Below are 19623 nucleotides of genomic sequence, written 5' to 3'. Positions count from 1 at the left end.
AGGCTAGTGCAAACAAACATTAATCCTTTCATTTCAACTTCTATCACGTTAACTTCTAACACCATTCATTTGAGACCATAGTTCTTCCACAGTTCCACACACTTGCCGGAAGTAATTCTGAAAGTAGTCAATCTGGTCTTAAGATCGGACCCTGAGACATGAGGGGAATGTCGATTTTACTTGAATCCTGTACCCGATCTTTAATCCCACTCAGCTATCCAATGCTGTCGAGAGAGGCTTATTGCACGATCCACCCAACCCAGTTTCAATTATAATGTATGTCTATGCAGTAGAAGAAAGTCATTCTTGTGTCATTTTATGGTGTTCCAATGTTATTATTCTGACGCAGACGGAATGAAGATAAATGATTGGTTATATTGATTCTATGAATATCCAGAAACAAATTCTTCTAAAATTCGTTGATTCAAAAGAGAATACCGAAAATTAGGAATTTCACACTAAAACACACATGTGCTTAGGGAAAAATGAAATTTTGATTTATGAAAAACTGATCATTTCCCCATGTCCGGATACATATAAATAGAGCTGCAAATTTCGAATAGGCCTACAAACATAAGTGGGCTGAAAGTTATAACAAAAAAGAAAATATGAAAAACCCGAAAAAACATATAAAAAGGTCCATAACTCCTAGAAAACAGCGTTTTTGGGACCGAAGACCGACCCAATGGTTTGCAGCTTGACGCTCCTCTTTCCGACGGTCGTTTCGACTGGTCATACGTCAAAATCGGAGCTCTATGGCAAAAGTTATGGCTGTTTTAGTGAAGGACTCTTTTGTCTTGCTTTTCTAAGTACAAAAGGGTCTGATTTTCAATATTTGGGCCTGGGCAGCATCATATTCCTAGTAATTGCAAGAGACAGTCATTATAATGTCTTGCTACTTGGTAATTATTAAGGTAATAGTATTATAGTAGTAGGTATATATATTTATTCTAAAAATATAATCTCTTTGAAATACTTTTTTTTTTGAATATTTTATGAAATAATTTTAAACACTCCGAATATAAAGGTTATATTAATGGTTTACATGCATTTTGTATTATCATGGAACTGGTTTTCCTCATTTGCAATTTTGTTGAATCCTGTTTAGAATTTTTCCTTTCTCCAGAAGAAAAGGTCAATCATCAAAACTCCTTCAACACATTCTGAATAAAAGATACAGTAAGAACAATCTGTCAAAATTCATATTTTATAATTACTGGATTTGCATATTTATTGTACATATGTTACGTACCATGATCTTTGATTTTAGATTTTAATATGGTAGATCCGGCCGTCGAAGATAAGATAATTAATGGCGGCAACGGAGAACAAGATTGAAGAATTGCCAGCAGCAACCGAGAATGAGGATAAGAAACAATCTGGTTCTGCTAAACGCCACCTCTTTGGTCGTCAGAAGCCTCTTCATGCTGCTCTTGGTTCTGGGAAAAGTATATTCTGTTTTTTGTTTTTGATGAAATCGTTTAATAGCTAATATAATCCTGTTATGCATTTAGTATATTCTGTTTTTAGTTTTTGATGAAATCATCCATTATCCACTTTATAAGGAGGAAGACGTCGTGTCACAATTGAATTTGTTTTGAGAAACAAAGCTAGAACCCACAAAATGTATAATGAAGCCGATCGGTATTAGAGGATAGAAATTAGAAAAAGAGTTTCTTTTCTATAAAGCGTTATTAGATTCTGATAACGTGTTTGATGGATTAAGAATATCCTAATCTTATTTCTGTAATGTCTCTATTTCCAGCTGCTGATATTTTACTATGGCGACAAAAGCAGTTGTCTGGCGCCATTTTTGTTTCTGCAACGGTTATATGGCTTCTCTTTGAATGGATTGGCTACCATCTTCTTCCATTTTTATGTCACTTTCTAATACTTACTTTGGCGATATTGTTCCTGTGGTCCAATCTTTCTTCTTTTGTTAACAAGTGAGTTGCTTACTTTACTTTCTATGGTTACATTACTAAGTTCCAATCTTTATTCATTACCAAGTTTATACAATGTTTATCGTTGGAGCATCAAAAGCATTGCCAAAGTTACACTAAAGTAACAAAAAAGCGAGCCATAACTTGTGAGACTAAAGGTCTAGCCTGTTAATATTGTAAAATCAACATACTATCTTGTTTTGATATATAGGTCTCCTCCAAAGTTCCCTGATATTAGATTGTCACAAGAATTGTGTGATAGTATTGCTCTCTATCTGAAAGATCAGATCAATCACGCATGCCTGTTCTTAAGAGAAATGACTTCCGGGAAGGACTTAAAGAGATTTTTGCGAGTATGTATATATCTCCCCTCTTGAAGTTCCTTACCTGATTGTAGTAACATACTCGTTTTTTTTATACTACTAGTAATTGCAAAACCAACTTGTGGCATGCAGGTTATTTTCACCCTGTGGGTGGTCTCAGTGATTGGTGGCTGGTTTGAGTTTTTGACCCTTGTATATTTCTGTAAGTTAATCGTACTCACATTCTAAAAATTGTTGGTTCTAGTTAGAGTTATCGGCTTAATTCACCCATATTACGAATGATTTAGTTGGTTCATGTTATGTTTCATCTCTATTGAGTAAAATAAAGAAAACAGATAAACAGGTTAAATGGGTCGAACAAGTCAATCCAGACGAAAGTTGATTAACTTATGTTTTTATGCTTATAAGTTATAACATCCTTAATGATTATGGTCACAAACTTAGATTATGGTTGAAATAATATAGTTGTTGCAATCATAGTCGACACACTTAGTTATCATAAAATAATTAAAAACTTCACCAAATTCTCCATGTCAATCCCATCTGGTCATCTGACAGCGTACATAAATGACCTTTTTTTTAATCCGTATCCATTTAACCCCTCGACAAACCCATTCTACCACCTTTAGTTCCAGTACCTTATGTGTATTGATTTGCTTACCTGATTTAACATTCAAATGCCGAATGCTAATAAATGGTGTTGCTTTTGGACCAGCGTTTGTGTTTCTTTTGACAGCCCCATTGTTGTATGAGAGGAATGAACGTCATGTGGATGCTTATGGTGAAAAGTTAGGCAATGAAATCATGGGGGCTCTTCAGAAACTTCCGCTGCCTAATTTCAAGAACAACAAACAGCATTGATTCCAAAGATATATATATCAGTTGGTTTAATAGCTTTTACTTACTCAAGAAATATAGGCTTTATTATGTTCTAGATCACTCATTTTGCCCAGATTGGCACTGGCACCCAAAGTCGTAATTATTTTGCTATTTTATTTATTGATTCGAACCTCTGATGTATTCAGCGCCAACAAAGCAGAAAGTTATGGTATTCTGATGTACTTATAGCATTCCCAATGGGGCCTTAGTGAAAATCTTTTTGTCTTTCAGAAAAGCTTTCAAAAGCTAATTGGCATAAGAGAAAACATACTATTTGTAGTTTCTTAGCTAAAAGCATCCTAACTGTGTATTAGTATCATTCTGTGTTTAATTTGATTATTTGTTTAAACTTAAAGAAAAGGACAGAAATGACAAGAGTAGAAACAAAAACACAAATCATCAGATAAACACACATAATCACACACAGTAATTTCAAGTTGGAATACTTCTTAAGAAGGATTTTGAGCAATTCCATCAGATAAGAACTAAAAATAGATAGAATAAAATTTCAACACAACTTATTCGAGCATAACTTTTAATCGACTAAATATTTCTTGAAAAAACTGTATCATAATACATAAGAGATTTTAATTTTTTTTTTCCAAATACATGTTGACAATAACTAATGAGTAAATTTAAGTTGTTATTAGTGTCTAATTGATAAAAATAAATGTAAGTAGTATGAATCAGTTCAGTCCCACTCAAATAGTGACCATAATAATACTTGATCATTTCAAATTTGTTATTTGTAGTTGACTGTCTAAAAATAAATTACATTTTCAAAAACACTTTTTTAGTTCATTTTACAAGTTGACTTCCTTTTTGAGTTGTATGAAATTAAAATCCACAAATGTGTCTCATTTTAACCCATTGTTGGTTCTATATATGCTACTTCTTGCAGGTCACTCGAAAATGCTTGCAAGACATATTAATTTAAGGAGTTAATTAAATAGTAGACTAAACTTAATTGGAGTATGATATTGTTTAATTAAGGAGATAAATAATTAAATGTAATTACACAGCCTCAAAAGAAAGTATTTCGAGGATGAGACGCAACAGATCCTGAATTTCCAGTGCCACCCCTACAAGCAGATATTCTGCTAAAAGGATCATCCAACGGTCTGCATTTCTTCTGAAGCTCTGTGAATCTTTGTACATCAAAATTGTGTTTCTTCATGAGCTTTCTGCGACGTGACAAAAATAGCCTCTTCATAAAATCTTCATAACTGGGATCCCTTGAAGTGAAGAGAAAATAAGCATAACCTAAAATTAAACCGGAAGAGGTGGTGAAGAATGTGATTGGTTCCATAACATCCCATGAGAATTCCCAGAAAGTTAGACGGAAAAATAGTGACGCTTGTGTAAGTGAGAGCCCGAGCCCTGCCCAAAGGATGTGACGGACTTGCTTGTGTGCTAACACATCAATTTCTTCCTGTTTTGCTTGTAGTTTCTTCAACTCTTGCTTCCTTGGATCGTTGTCAGGCATCAAGGGAAGAGGAATGACCTTTCTAACCATACCAAACACCTGATTTTTAAAACTATATTATTGTTACTTTGACAAAAGTATATAAGTAGTGCATTGAGGTTTTGATTTATTACTTGACAAGTGAATGCTTAATGTAGAACAATTCAGCCAATTAAAGAACGTCGAAATGGTCTGAAGTTATTTGGGATACATGTGTTCATATCAAAGTATGACACTGATGTGGCACAACTGACGAGCAGTGATGTACGTCACCATTGGCGGATCAAATGAAATATATATTAACCCCACCCTCAACATAAAATTGTTTGAGATTTTTTTTTATATTTTTAAGACTAGGTACCTCCCAATTAACCCAAAATTTACCAACTTTCTCAACAAAAGCCCGTCTTATAGAATTCCTAGATCCACCACTGTTAACGTTTCCATTGGGAATGGTCTATCATTGTATAGAGTGTATATATACCTTATGAGGATGAAGATAAACTTTATCTCTATATATGAATATAACATTAGCATCATCAAACATTTTGGCAACCTCCTTGGCTTCTTCAACAGATTTTGCAACGCCTATGCTCTCGCACGCCTGTAAAAGCTCTGAATATCGAACCACCTCACTACCTCCCGCCCCTAACTTCACCTTTAATGCTTCTGCATTCTTACGCAATGCAGGATCACATGCATGACCACATCCAGTCAAACTCGAGAACAAACAACTGCATAATGGGCCGCTATTAGATTTAATAAACGTCGTGGTCCTAAACAATCCATCTGATGTCGGTTTGCATCCACGACCAGCCAATGCTAGGCGATGTTTTAGAAATGGAAATGATGATCGCCACATTTTGTATACCAAATGTGTATGTAATACATGTACGTCTAGATATATTAGTGTATGTAAATGTTCATTTGCACTTTGAATGTTGTTTTGCAATATGTTATCGATGTAGCAAGTGAAAGAAGAAAAATGGCACCAATATTAGATAGAGAAGAAAGTGGGAAGTTGAGGAAGAGAGAAATAAACGGATGAAGACATGAAGATGGTTCCGTACAAATTAATCTCCGATTAGAAGGGACAGTGATAAATTTGAGAACAACCATGCACAACAAATATAAATATATATATATATATATATATATATTACATACATTTTAATGCATATGTAGAAATTTATAAAACATAAATAACTAAAAGTTATTGTATATTTATCAATTAAAAGCCATCCAATCAGTTAAAGTTTTTAACACAAGAAACACAAATGTCTTTACATGGTTGTCTTTCATAGGAGAGAATTGACAACGGTCTTCAAGACATGGATGTTGATGCGAAGATGTTGTCAACATTTAATCAGTGAATAATTCAACATTTAGGGTGGAGGGAATGGGTCTCCGCTAGGGCTCGGGTTCATGGTAACCGATCGGGTACACCATTTCAAGGTGTTGGGTAAGACTCGGGTAGGGTATTTTCGGGTATGACTTTGAGCTCCTTACCCGACGTGCGGGTATCACTTTTGGACGTTGGAAAGCTGTGGGACAAACCCCCCCCCCCCCCCCCCCCAAACGGCTACATCTCAATATTTAAAAAGAAAAAACATTTTCTCCCTCTATATATACACTTTACATTTATTTTAAAACACACAACATACACACATATTATTCACACAACATACACCTAAAAAAACCTGTTCTCCTCTATAATATCTTCAAGTTCTTCGGAATCTCGTTGTGTCGTTGTTGAATCGGATTCGTCATCCGAATTCGATGGTATGTTCTTGCATAGCGCCATTCAATGGATGGAAGACACGACATCTTCCAACGCGGTTCAAAACCTCCGAACCATAGATCGCCAATGCGAAATTGGTCATCAAATTTTACTAAACGATTGGTTTGTTGACGAGCCAAAATACGATGACGCTTACTTTCAAAAGAAACTTCGAAGGGAAAAAAGCATGTTTTTGAAAATCGTCGACGACATCGAGGCGAATTTTCCATATTTTAAAGATGGGTTCGATGCACGTGGGTGAGGCAGTTTCAAACCGCTCCAAAAAGTCGCATCGGCGGTACGCAACTCGCAACGGGAAATCCGCCCGACGAGTATGATGAGTACTTACATATGGCCGCTCGAACAGGCCGCGAGTCTCTTGATCATTTTTGTGACGCCATCATTAAGTTGTATGGCCGTGAGTACTTACGTAGGCCTACTCAACACGACGTGGCTCGTATTTTCCAAGCCCATGAAGAGCGCCATCACATGCCGGGGATGCTTGGTAGCATCGATTGTACACATGTCGAGTGGTTAAATTGTCCTAGACACTTGAAAGGACAATATACGAGAGGCGGCCATGGCGTTCCCACTATTATGCTTGAGATAACCGCTTCTCAAGATATGTGGATTTGGCATGCTTATTTTGGTGCTCCCGGTTCAAACAACGACATCAACGTGTTGAACCAATCCGATTTGTATCTTACGGAGCAAAATGGCACGGCACCGACACATCATTTTATGTTAACAACCGCTTTTACAAATGCGTTATTATCTAACCGACGACATCTACAACAAGTACTCGACGTTTGTAAAAGCATACCCATATCCTACCGACCCGAAGGAGAAAAGATTCAAGAAGTTACAAGAGGGGGCGAGGAAAGATGTGGAGCGTGCTTTTGGGGTTCTAAAAGCAAAATGAAAGATTCTTAGGTGCCCTCTCCGACCCATGATCAAAGACAAGATTGGGCAGTATGTTTACGTGGCGTGTATTTTGCACAATATGGTGATAAAGGCGATGGTACAGCTATCTCATCGGTTCACATCATGGACCCGCCGGTCTAACCGGTGTTCGACGACACCGTTTTAGCGGAGTTACTAAATGAAGAGATCCATCATCGTCTTCGCTATAACCTCCCTGAACACGTGTGGGCTCAAGAGTTGGGATATTTCGACGACTAGTTTCTTTTAAAAAATAAGTCTAGTGTTTTTATTTTAGTGTATTTTTTTATTATGTATTGTTTTTTTTTTAAGTGTTATGTAATGTTTTATTAAGTTTTAAATAAAATGTTTAGCTAAATTATTGGTGTAATAAAAAAAAAGAAAAAGAAAATGAAATTGGGTAAGTTTAATGAATTGGGTATGTATTTCAAGTGATTTGGGTAAGAATTGGGTTGAATTGGGTAGTGGTGAGTTGGAAGGTATTGATTGGGTGAAGGATTGGGTAAACTAACCAAGTCTACAACCATTCCCCCCACCCTTAATGCTTTTGGAATACCCTTGTGTTCTTTTGCCATTTCTAGGAAGAAGAAAAATGTATACAAATTTACACAAACTTAGATGGTTTCTCAAAAAGAAATATAGTAAGCTAGCCACCACTCGTCATTGGTCATGTGATCCTTTGGGTCCAAGTATTTTCTTTCATTCTTCCGCCCATATCTGATTTATAAAATAGGTAATGAGTTATTGAATGTACTTATCTTCACTCATACATGTTGATGCCCCGTTGATGTAAGCTAGCCACCACTCGTCATTGGTCATGTGATCCTTTGGGTCCAAGTATTTTCTTTCATTCTTCCGCCCATATCTGATTTATAAAATGGGTAATGAGTTATTGAATGTACTTATCTTCACTCATACATGTTGATGCCCCGTTGATGTCTTCGTTACGTATCAGTACATATCACATCAAATACACTTCCCAATATAAACTTTAGCCATTCGTGAGTTATGAACAAGTTTAAGAACACATAGTAATAAATGAAGTATTTGGGATGGGATTCCTCAAGTTATCCAACTTGACAGTCAAATTGGAAAAATCTTAACCCTTGAATTCAAATTGAGGGTTAAGATTAAAAGATTTATTTTAATCTTAACCCTTAATTTTAATTAAATGGTCAAAATTGGTCAAACTTGACCCCTCAAGTTATTTTCAACTTGAAGGGATCTCCACCTAATATATGTATAGGGGAAATAAGTATTTGCTTAAAGTGGTGCTTGCTTAATACTATTTTGGGGAGTGATATATCTACAACACTTAATAGCCATCTACAACAATATATGCTTTACACGGTTGTAAACTGTGTAGTAAGCTATGCACATTTGTTGTAGATAGTTAATAAGCGTTGTAGATATATCACTTCCCTACTATTTAAGTTCAATTTAGTTTGCATATGAGAACAATTGTAGACTCTTTCAAGGTGTAAGTTAATTGATTAAATATCATTATCAAGATAACAGAAATATAATTTAAAGTCAAATTTCATAAAAACAAGATTCGTAGCTGGATGTTGTAATTGTTAACTAGAAGTTTAAACCCGCCCGTTTGCTAGTGATCATGGCTAAAGCTCTTATTTAGACCACTCTTAACGGACGTCAATACTGGTCATTTTTCTCATATCAGTGACACATCAGCACTTTTTTACCGATTTTCAAACCAACATGCTTCTACTAACGATACTTCATCAATTCTTTATCACATGATATTTTTATTAAGAAAATTTTAAATGAAGTCCTTAGGACTCCACTTAACGTGCATAAAAAAATTGTATTTTTTTATATCAAAAGTCCTATATCAAAAGTCCACCATCTGAATTTTATGGTAAGTATATAACTATTTAGTTCATCTTAACGAAAACCCGTAAGATTTTGTTTAGCAAAACGTTTTTACTAATTAAACTAATACTAATAAATAATAATGTCTTTTTGTGTGTTACCACATCCGATGTCTACTTGAAGATGAATTACTATGCCATGACACTTTCATATTAGTTGAGTCTTAGCATTATACTCGTATTAGTTTCAAAATGATACACAAATAACATCAAAAATTTGGTCTTCTTAATTATATATAATATAATTGGTTATGTTTCTTAGAAGGGAGGTGAATATGGAGATCAAATAAAAAAAATTTTAACATTGGAAATCAAATAGATTAAATCTTGAAATTATAAGCTATTGATTGCACATGAACGTCATGCATATGCATGTTACAATTTTAAAAATATATGCCATATATAATACTCGTATATATGTAAGGCACAAAGATCATATTACTTTCATTGATAATCATAAACTCTAGCTATTCAACAATAGTCGACCTTTAAACACTTCTACATGAAATTATAAGCTATTATGTGTTGGGTTGGAGGTGGGTCACCACCATCTTTTGGGGTGACTTTGCATGCTCGGTTTGAGGTAGTACCGAAGTGGGAGGAACTGTCTTTGTTTGTAAGGAAGAACAAGGACAAGTCGGACATAATTCATGTAAGCACAAGCATACTTCTTTGTGACAAGTGCCATAAAATGCTTTCTCCGATTCTTTACATCCTTCTTCGCACTTTAAGTCGTCCCACCTTCTTCCTTCTCTATATATGTATGTCTTGCTTTTCCTATTACATATCATTGGATCATTATTCTCTGCCTCTTTTTTTTTTTAATGAAGTTAGTTAACTTATAGTAGATAATAAGCATTTTCTTAACAGCGTTAAGTAGATGATCATAAGTATTTCCAAAAAAATAACAATGATCATGATATCTAAAATTCCTATGATAACACAATACTTTTGAAAACGAAACTAACAAGCAATTATTAAACAAACTAAAGTAGTAGATAATAACCATATACTTAATTTCTACTATGGTTTAACTTCTTCATTAATTAATTCTCATCTTAATGTCATAGAAGTGACTCTTCACAATTATAATATATATAGGTGTTTACTTAACAAATAACTAAGACATAAACAATCATGATATGTTTTCATCAATTTCTTGTTAGCCACCATTTTAATTTCTTTTATGGATGGTCCTTGAAATTATTATATAAGCTTTCTAAATCTCATTTTCTTTAATTGCATGGGTGGTCCTTTGACCTCCCTAACCTAATGTGCAACTATCCTTGCGGTTCTTAAAAAAAATTCAAAAATTAAAATCTGTTCATAAATGTTTTATAATGTAATAAAGATATAAAATATAAAATATAAGTTGATTAAGCACCTGATATAGCAATAACAAACAGGAGTGAAAGTCCTGCCAACAAAGCAAATAAACCTTTTGCCATTTTTGAGTTGTAAAGATGTTTAAGAATGACACTTGATAGTAGTTGATGAAGTAAATCTAAAGTATTTATAGGAGAAAAAAGGATTTTTGGTTAAATTTTGTGCATGTGATGTATTATATGGAAAGTGGATTGGTGCTCTAAGTTACAAAGTAGAAAGAAACATGGACATTTCTTTTCTTCCTCTGCCTTTAGTCGAGAATTTCACCCAAACAACAATTTGTTTTAACGCTTGAAACCCCAAAAGAAACTTCCTATCTCTATCGAAGACAAGACACAAACAATACCAAATCATGTTCCTCTGTTCTCGTCTTTATACCATGCCAAACGCCCAATCAGTAGTGACGTCTACTCCTATGTGAATTCACCCACAACAGCTCCCTAGCTCAATCTCCGTCGATTTCTTAGCAAAAACGCTTAACAAAACACATTAGGAACCGGTGTTTTAATTTGTCTTTTGTTTCATCCCCCAAATCACAAACGAAAAATTTTATCTCGATTCTCATTTTATCTCCCACTATATATTAAAATGGACAAGTGTCACCTAAATATTGCGCAACTGTCGGTTTAGAGATGCTGCAATCCGCTTTAGTATATTGGTAGATAGATATCTTATGTGAATGAAAATAAACTTCATCTCTAAATTATAAGGTATACCCTAGGGGCATGTAATGAAATTAACACTTAAAACAATTAATAGTGAAGATTGAAGATGCAAAAGTTATGAAATTAACCCGCGAATAAATCAACACAAACATTGCACACAACATAGGGTAATTACAGATGATCCTGCGGAACCTGTAAGGGCATTAAATATGTTTGCAATTGATCTTGGGTTCCCAAAACAAGATGATTGAGTGATGATGAGATGATGAAAAATTGGCTGGAATGATGCACGAGTTTAATCAGAGGAGAGACACATGAATTTGAGAGATTAGTATGTGAGTAACCTTAAATTACGATTAATGACTCTCTATTTATAATGAGAGTATTTACACCTTCAACCCCTTTGGTGTTTAAAAGGTGCACTGTTAGTCCTCACAGTTTCAATCACCTAATGGGAAACCCTATAGTATGTCTTTAAAAGTAAATACTTCCATCGTGTATTTACTAGACATAAGGATTTCAATTATCATCAATTATCATACCAGCAATGATAAACAATCAGTGACGGTCACATAAACGTAGCTCCAATGTTGATGTGAAGATGTTTGTGAGTTATATTAGTAACATATCACATCAAATCTACTTCCCAACATAAACTTTTGCCATTTTTAAGGTATGAAGAAGTTTAAAAACACTTAGTAATGGGTGAAGTAGTTGAGATGAGATTCCCTCAAGTTATCTTGGAAAAATCTTAGACATTTTAAGTTATTTCTAACTTGAGGGGATCTCCACCCAAAGTATTTATAGGAGGAAATAGGTATTTAGTTAAAGTGGTGCTTGGATAATATATAATTGAAGTTCAATTTAACTAATTTGCATGTGAGAACATATATCTTTTACACAAACTCTTTTATGATGTAAGTTAATTGGTTAAATATCATTATCAAGATAAGAGAAATATAATTTTAAGTATTTAAGTTATTTAGAATATGCGTGTCAAATTTCGTGGAAACAGGATTGGTAGCTGGATGTTGTAATTGTTAATTAGAAGTTTAAACCCAGCTGGTTGCGAACAGTGATCATGGCTAAAGCTGTTAGACCACTCCTAACGGAGGTCAATACTCGTCACTTTTCTCATATCAGCGACACCTCGGCACTTTTTTACCGATTTTTAAACCGACACGCTACACTAACAATACTTTATCATATCTTTATTTAAGAAAATGTTAAATGAAACTCTAATGGTTTCACTCAACGTGCATAAAAAATTGTACTTTTATATATCAAAAGTTCATCATCTGAATTATATGGTAGGTGTACAACTATACAATGCACATTAACGAAATACCTTTGGACTTTGTTTAGCAAAACCATTTTAATAATTTTCCTAATACTAATAAATAATAATTTATTTTGTGTGGTACCAATGTTTACTTGAAGATGAATTAATATGCCAAAACACTTTCACATTAATTGAATGTTAACATTATACTCTTATTAATTTTAAATGATACACAAAATAACATCAAAAGTTTGGTCTTTTTGATTGGTTATGATTCTTAGGAGGGAGGTGAATATGGAAATCAAATATATTAAATTCTTGAAATGATGAAATTATAAGTTATTGATTACATATGAACGTCATGCATATATATGCATGTTACACTTTTGAAAATATATGCTATATATGTAAGGCACATAGATCATATTAATTCCTTTCATTCATAATTATAAACTCTAGCTATTCAATTACAATCAACCTTTCATAGCAAATGACAAGTCGTTAATAACATTTCCTCTAGGTGATCGAGTGCTAGGGTCGAGGCGGTGAATTGCCCTTAATAGAGGTTAGTAACTATTGGCTTTGGAGTTGGCTTACCACCATCACCTTGGAGTGGTTTTATGTGTTGAGTTGGAGGTGCGTCACCACCATCTTTTGGGAGTGGTTTTGCGTGCTGGGTCTGAGGTGGTACCGAAGTGGGAGGAGGTGCTAGGGAAAAACAAGAACAAGTCCCACACAATTTATAATAGCAATAGCATATTGCTATGGAACAAGTGCCATAAAATGCTTTCTCCGATTGTTTACATCCTTTTTCGCATTTTAAGTTGTCACACGGCCCTCTTGAAGGATTTTATATACTCTTGAAGGATCCTCTACCTCTATTTTTGTTCATTAAGTTAGTTAACTTAGCTGTTTGATAGATACTAGCTTAAGTAGATGATCATGATATCTATAATTCCCATAATAATACAATACTTAGTAGATAATAACCATTTACTTTCTAGTTTCTACTATTCATTAACTTTTCCATTTAACTCATCTTATATCTTAGAAATGACTATTCACAAGTATAATATGTTAGTATATGATCATGTATAATGAACGTATGTCCGGAAATGATTTAAGCCTACGGGGTCACACGAAATGACACAGTAACTCTTAAATTATTAATTAATATATTAAAGTAGTATATTAATTAGTTTGATCACTTAAATGATTAATTTAAATAAGTTAAAAGGTTAATTGTATTTAATTAATTAAAAGGAGGTTAAATGTGAAATAAGGAAATTAGAATTGGACTCTAATTCCATATATGGGGGCCGAAATACTCAAGGATTTTTGGCCTTTAGATTACTTGGTCACCAAGATTAAAAACCCTAAGAATTAACTCTATAAATAGAGGACTTAGTCAAGGGTTTTAATCATTCATTTCACATACAAAAATCTCTCCTTCTCTCCCTCTCCTCTCTCTCGGTCGAAACCCCTCACCAAGGGTTTTGGGATTTTCAGTTCTAGGTTAGCAAGGGTTTAAACAAACGGTTGTTTGGTTCGTGATCAAGGTACTAGCATACGATATACGGGGTGTCTAATGTGCAAACGTAGAGGGATTTACTTCAAATCCTCATAAAGTTCTTCACTTTATCATCTACAGCAAGAGGTAATCACAATTGTAACACCCGCCATTTTGACCGGTCAACGCTAGCAAACTGATAAAATAGAAATTAGTCAAATTTAAGTAAATAAATTCTTGTAATGAAAAGGTAGGCATGTGAATAGTCATTAAGAGCGTAATTTAAAAATATGTAATATTGTGTCAATGAAATATTTTTACAATACTCGAGTTAATAGTTTAACTAAACGAATCAATTGTCGGGTGAAACTGGAACTAGCTGCGAGATTTCTTTAGATGGAACAACCCCCCCGCCCCCAAACCCCCTTCCCACCTCTCATTTCTCTTAACTCTTCACACACAAAACACACACACTCTCTCTCTTTTTCTCTCTAAAAAACAAGAACACACACACAAGCACCAATTTCTTCTTCCTTCTTCTTGAATCCAAAAATTTAGGGTTTTGTGGCATCATATTGTTAATTAATCATTGTATAATAATAACCTCATGCAAAACTTCAAGATTTATAGGTTATGTGAGTGTTCATCTTCTCCAAGAACTTCAAAACCGGATTTTTAACTTCAGGTCAATTTGGTAAGTGTTCTTTAGCTCAAAATGTTCCCCTTACTTAGTAGAATACTTCCTTGTTATAGATCTAAGAAATTTGCGGTCGATTCGAATGTAAAATGGTTGTATTTGCTTAAAACGGGTTTTGGTTTAGATCTTGAGATTTGGGAAGTGGGTTTTGTTTAAGAGTTGATTATTACACTTGTTTATACTTGAATTTGGTTATGTTAAAGTTTGGAAACTCGATTTGGCTCCTACGTTGGTCGATTTTGATGTCAAAACCCGTTTTTGGTTTGGAATCTGGGTCAGTGGGGCTCACTGGTTTCTAGTGCTACCCACTGGTTCATTTTTTGTGGTCAGAAATATTCTAGTGCGCCCCACCAAAATTCTTGTGAGGCTCACTAGCTGCTGGTTCTGATCAGGTATCATCCTAGTACCCCCCCACCAAGTTTTTGGTGAGGCTCACTATCTGGAGTCTAACATTTTGCTCCGTTTAACTTCCGTACTTGATTTGTGGGAGCCAATGGGTTACGGGAACTTACTCAAACGTTCTTATGGGTTATGGCATGACGTAAACTAGCTAGGCCTTATTGTTTAGGGTATTTGTGTTGACTTGATGCTTGTGAAATAGGTTGTGATCGTTGTGCTCCCCGCTCAAGCTCATTCTAACAACATCTAAGGCTAAGGTGAGTTTCGTAAACCTCTCCCTACTCAACTGAGATTCGGGCTGAAAAGTGTACGCATACGTATTTGTTTTGACTGTTTGGTTGATTTGATTGACGACTTATTGATTGTATGATTGATCATTTGATTGAGATATGGTTTTGATTGATTACCTGACGGTTGATGACTTGATGGCCAAACTTATGATATGCATTATGACATTCGTAAACATATGGTACATGGGTTGATATTGACATTACTCGTGCTCATTCATTACACGTAATTGTTGTGCAACGTATACTTATATGTCATTTGGTTGAATATGCATACGATGTTGGATTATGTGATGTGATTAGGATAGTTGTACATACATGGAAGACAATGATACATTTAATGAGTTGAAGATGTGGTGGGAAGGCTACGGGTGACCCTATATATAAGCATCAAAGATTCCTTAAATGTAAAGTCGTATGAAATGTATGTGCATGGTGGTTTGGATGATTTGTGGTATGATGGATTTGTGAACGTCATATGGAGCATTATTCATTATATAAGTCGCAACGTTATATGGCGCATTATTCATTATATAAGTCGCAACGTTATGGGTATCTTTATATCCACGTTATGGATTGTTGAATCCACGTTATGGGTATCTTTATATCCACGTTATGGATTGTTGAATCCACGTTATGAGTATCTTCATACTCACGTTATGGATTGTTAAATCCACGTTATGGGTATCTCTATATCCACGTTATGGGTATCTCTATATCCACGTTATGGGTTATTGAGCCCACGTTATTGAACATTATTAATCGTTATATGAATTGTTGTTGTTAAACGTTGATTGTATTGATATTGTGCTAACGTGATCCCTTTTAGGGTTTCCTTGGAACGTGATTAAGTATTCTAATCCTCTTATAACGTTAACGGCTGTTATCCCGACACACTTGTTTCCTATTACTTGTCCCTACGAACTCACCAACTTTATGTTGATCCGTTATAATACACTTTTCAGGTGACAGGTTAGCTCAAAGATGTGCTGGATGATTGATTGCTTGATTATGCTAGATTTGAATTTGGACTTGGACTTCTTGGATCCGTGATTCATTATTTCCCGATTAGGGTTTATGCTTAGACGTGATCCGGTTACTTGCACTACTAAATGGTTCGTATGGATTTTCTTGATCCTTTTATGCATTTAGTTTTACTCTACATAATTTCCATGTCGTGTTGTGTTTTTCTTGTGATACCCCATGATTCCGCCTTGTTGGGGTGTTACAGAATGGTATCAGAGCCGTGGTTGTAGAGAATTAGGTGGATTGTCCTAGCCTATAGCCATTGCACCCACATTTTTCATATTAGCATGCATGATAGGAAATTTTGTGTGCAACGTAAATTGTATGACGTATAAAACTTGTTTAAGCGGAGTTCGTAGGTTTTCCATGATTGTTGACTTGATTGTTATGTGATGGCTTAATGGACGTATGTGTTAGTGTCGGGATACACCGTGACTACCGAACGAATGTTAACATATATTCTTATAGTTTATTGTTTAAGGTTATTAATGAAGTATGACATTCGGTAACCCTAGAGGCGCCTGATCAACAAATTTAAGGTTATCCTATGTCATATAAAGTAAGTGGCCTTGTGGATTGCGCATTGTGGATGAAGTATAGTAGGTAACCCGGTATGCTTAATAAGTGCTGGTTAGGTAGAGGGTTAGCTGCTGGTACACCCTGTATACATACCCGACCGATACTTAGAGGGCATAACGGAACCGAATCCCGACGTCCATTCAATATACTAACGGTGTGGAGGGTTAGCCGCTGGTACACACCCTGTATGCATACACTTTTAATGTGTTGAATATTGAAGTTAAGATTCGGACTATGCTTTACCCGCTTTGTTAATGACTTGGCCTCATTATATTTGTATGAATTGGTTTCAATTGTGGAAATTGATTGGGAATTTAATGAAACGATGATGTTTTGCCTTATTATACTTGAAGTGGTACGTTGTATTGAATGATTCGGATTATACTTTATACCACTTGTGTTAGTAGACTTGTTTTAGTTACTTGTAATGTGATGTTTTGAATATGAGTACTTGGTTTTGATGGTGGAAAATTGTTGTGAACTTGACACAAGAACATGATAGATAACGATTACTTGAGAACTTTGATATATTGTCCTTAGTGTGGTGTATGAAACACGTATGATATGTTGATAACGATTACTTGAGAACTTTGATATATTGTCCTTAGTGTGGTGTATGAAACACGTATGATATGTTGGTATGACAGCATGATATTGACACTTACACTTACTTGAGGACATTTATATGTTGGCCTTGGTGGAAAGACATTAAACATGTGTAGTGTGTTGGCATGAAAGCATTAACTACTAGTGTGACTAACATGAGAAGAATTGTGAAGTTAATCCCTGGGTCATACACTCTAGGGCTATTACTATGGTTGGAGATTTGATGATGGAATGACATGTTGTTTCGTATGATTGAGTAACATATATGTTATGCATGCGTGATGTGTATGTATGTATGGCCCGTAGTGGTCAAGTTGATATTATAAATGCTTTTGTTGTGGTTCGACTTGAACGTGTTGATAGATGGTTAGGATACAGTGCGATGAATGTGTTGATATGAATCCTTAGAGAGAGTCAATGTTGTAAGTATCCTAATTCTCATATATTGTGATAACCCAACACTAACGATGTTAATTGTAATCGGTGAACAATGTGGATATGTTGCTTAATGGTATGTGAACTTAAACATGTATTAGACATTGTTAAACTTGGTTGTATGCAGGATATCAGATATTTGGTAATGCACGCGTAAAACATATTAATTAACGGATAATTATATGAATTGATTTAACATATTAGTTATATGGCAAAAGAATGAGAAACTATGTTGATAAGAGTGACTTTTATGCATGATGTAACATAAATAGATAATGCAGGTGTAGGTGTTTTAATCAACGAACACTTTCATGAAAGGGTTGGTTTACTAGTTTGATAGTTTGGCATGTATAAAGTATGTTGTTAGACTAAATTGTATACATGAGATAAGCGAATACGGTGATGTATGTATAAATATTTAATCAATGGACAATTAGATGAATAAGAACGGTAGACATGTTTGAAATTTGAATATGCCCAAACTTTATTTCCTAACTTAGTGTAACACCCTGAGCTAGGCTCGAAATACTACTGAAAAGATATAACGTATGCATGGGATTATCGTAGAACATGAACTATATGAAATAGAGGGGATTCGGTGAATCCAACAACAACAAACAAGTACATAATGCATAATGCAAAATACGGGCGAATGAATCCTGGATCCATGTAAGTCCAAGCCCCAAACTCTAGCACAAACATCAATTAACCGACAAATCTTGGATTCTCTTGAAATACCTGAAAAGTGTACTAAACAAAGTCAACACTAGGTAGGTGAGTTCGTAGGAGAAAATGACAAGGATATAAAGCCAAATCCATTCGCATTATGAACAAAGATAATGAACAAAGAACACACTTACAATAAGTCCTTAAAAGGCACAATTATTCAATTTAGGTTGGCTCGTAGTGCAACCTAGACCCACACGTATCCATTGCACAAATTATACCATAGCTAGAACACATGTAATGCACGAGAACACAAAATATGGACATCAACAAGTAGCCATTAAGTTCTAAAATGTCAAACAAGTTCATCAATGTTCCTAAATTGTTCTCATGTCATTCAATTCTCATTAAGTACATAAAGTACCCGTTTATTGCACTTGCAAACATTGCACCTCAATTGTCCACCCTATTGTCTCAAGTATATCTTGTCCATCAAACACAACCAAACACAATACACATACATTTCATACGACTTTACATTTAAGGAATCTTAGATGTTTGTATACAGGATCACCCGCAGCCTTCCCACCACATCTGCAACTCATTAAATGTATCATCGTCTTCCATGTATGTACAACTATCCTAATCATAAATAAATCACTCATACTCAAACAATCCATAATCAATCAATGTCCATCAATGACCCTCACATATGTACTCACATAATGAACTACGCAAGGTATTTAGAATACGCATAGTAAACAAGAACAAGTAATAATGATATCAATAAGTATCTACCAAGTTTTATAATGCCAAACATGTCTATCAATGTCCCTCAATTGCACTCAATTGCACGTAATG

The 19623-nt window shown here is 34.8% G+C and overlaps 1 protein-coding gene and 1 pseudogene across 1 annotated transcript; one reads left to right on the top strand and one right to left on the bottom strand.

Moving 5' to 3' along the window:
* The first annotated feature begins 1278 nt into the window (after positions 1–1278).
* Positions 1279–3139, top strand: LOC122590520 (annotated as a pseudogene).
* Positions 3140–4168: 1029 nt separating this feature from the next.
* LOC122594682 (calcium uniporter protein 5, mitochondrial-like) lies at positions 4169–4666 on the bottom strand. The gene has a single exon (XM_043767107.1). It carries the CDS (start codon positions 4659–4661, stop codon positions 4170–4172), a length of 492 nt encoding a protein of 163 aa, XP_043623042.1. The 5' UTR covers positions 4662–4666; the 3' UTR covers position 4169.
* Between the last annotated feature and the right edge of the window lie 14957 nt (positions 4667–19623).

Source organism: Erigeron canadensis, chromosome 3 (genome assembly GCF_010389155.1).
Source record: "Erigeron canadensis isolate Cc75 chromosome 3, C_canadensis_v1, whole genome shotgun sequence".
NCBI classification, from domain to species: domain Eukaryota; kingdom Viridiplantae; phylum Streptophyta; class Magnoliopsida; order Asterales; family Asteraceae; genus Erigeron; species Erigeron canadensis.
Note: the sequence above shows the minus strand (reverse complement) of the source record. Positions and strands in the feature narration are given on the sequence as shown.

Bases quoted from the DNA above. Each gene is read 5' to 3' on its own strand.
- LOC122594682 (XM_043767107.1), bottom strand. From the start codon at position 4,661: ATGGTTAGAAAGGTCATTCCTCTTCCCTTGATGCCTGACAACGATCCA.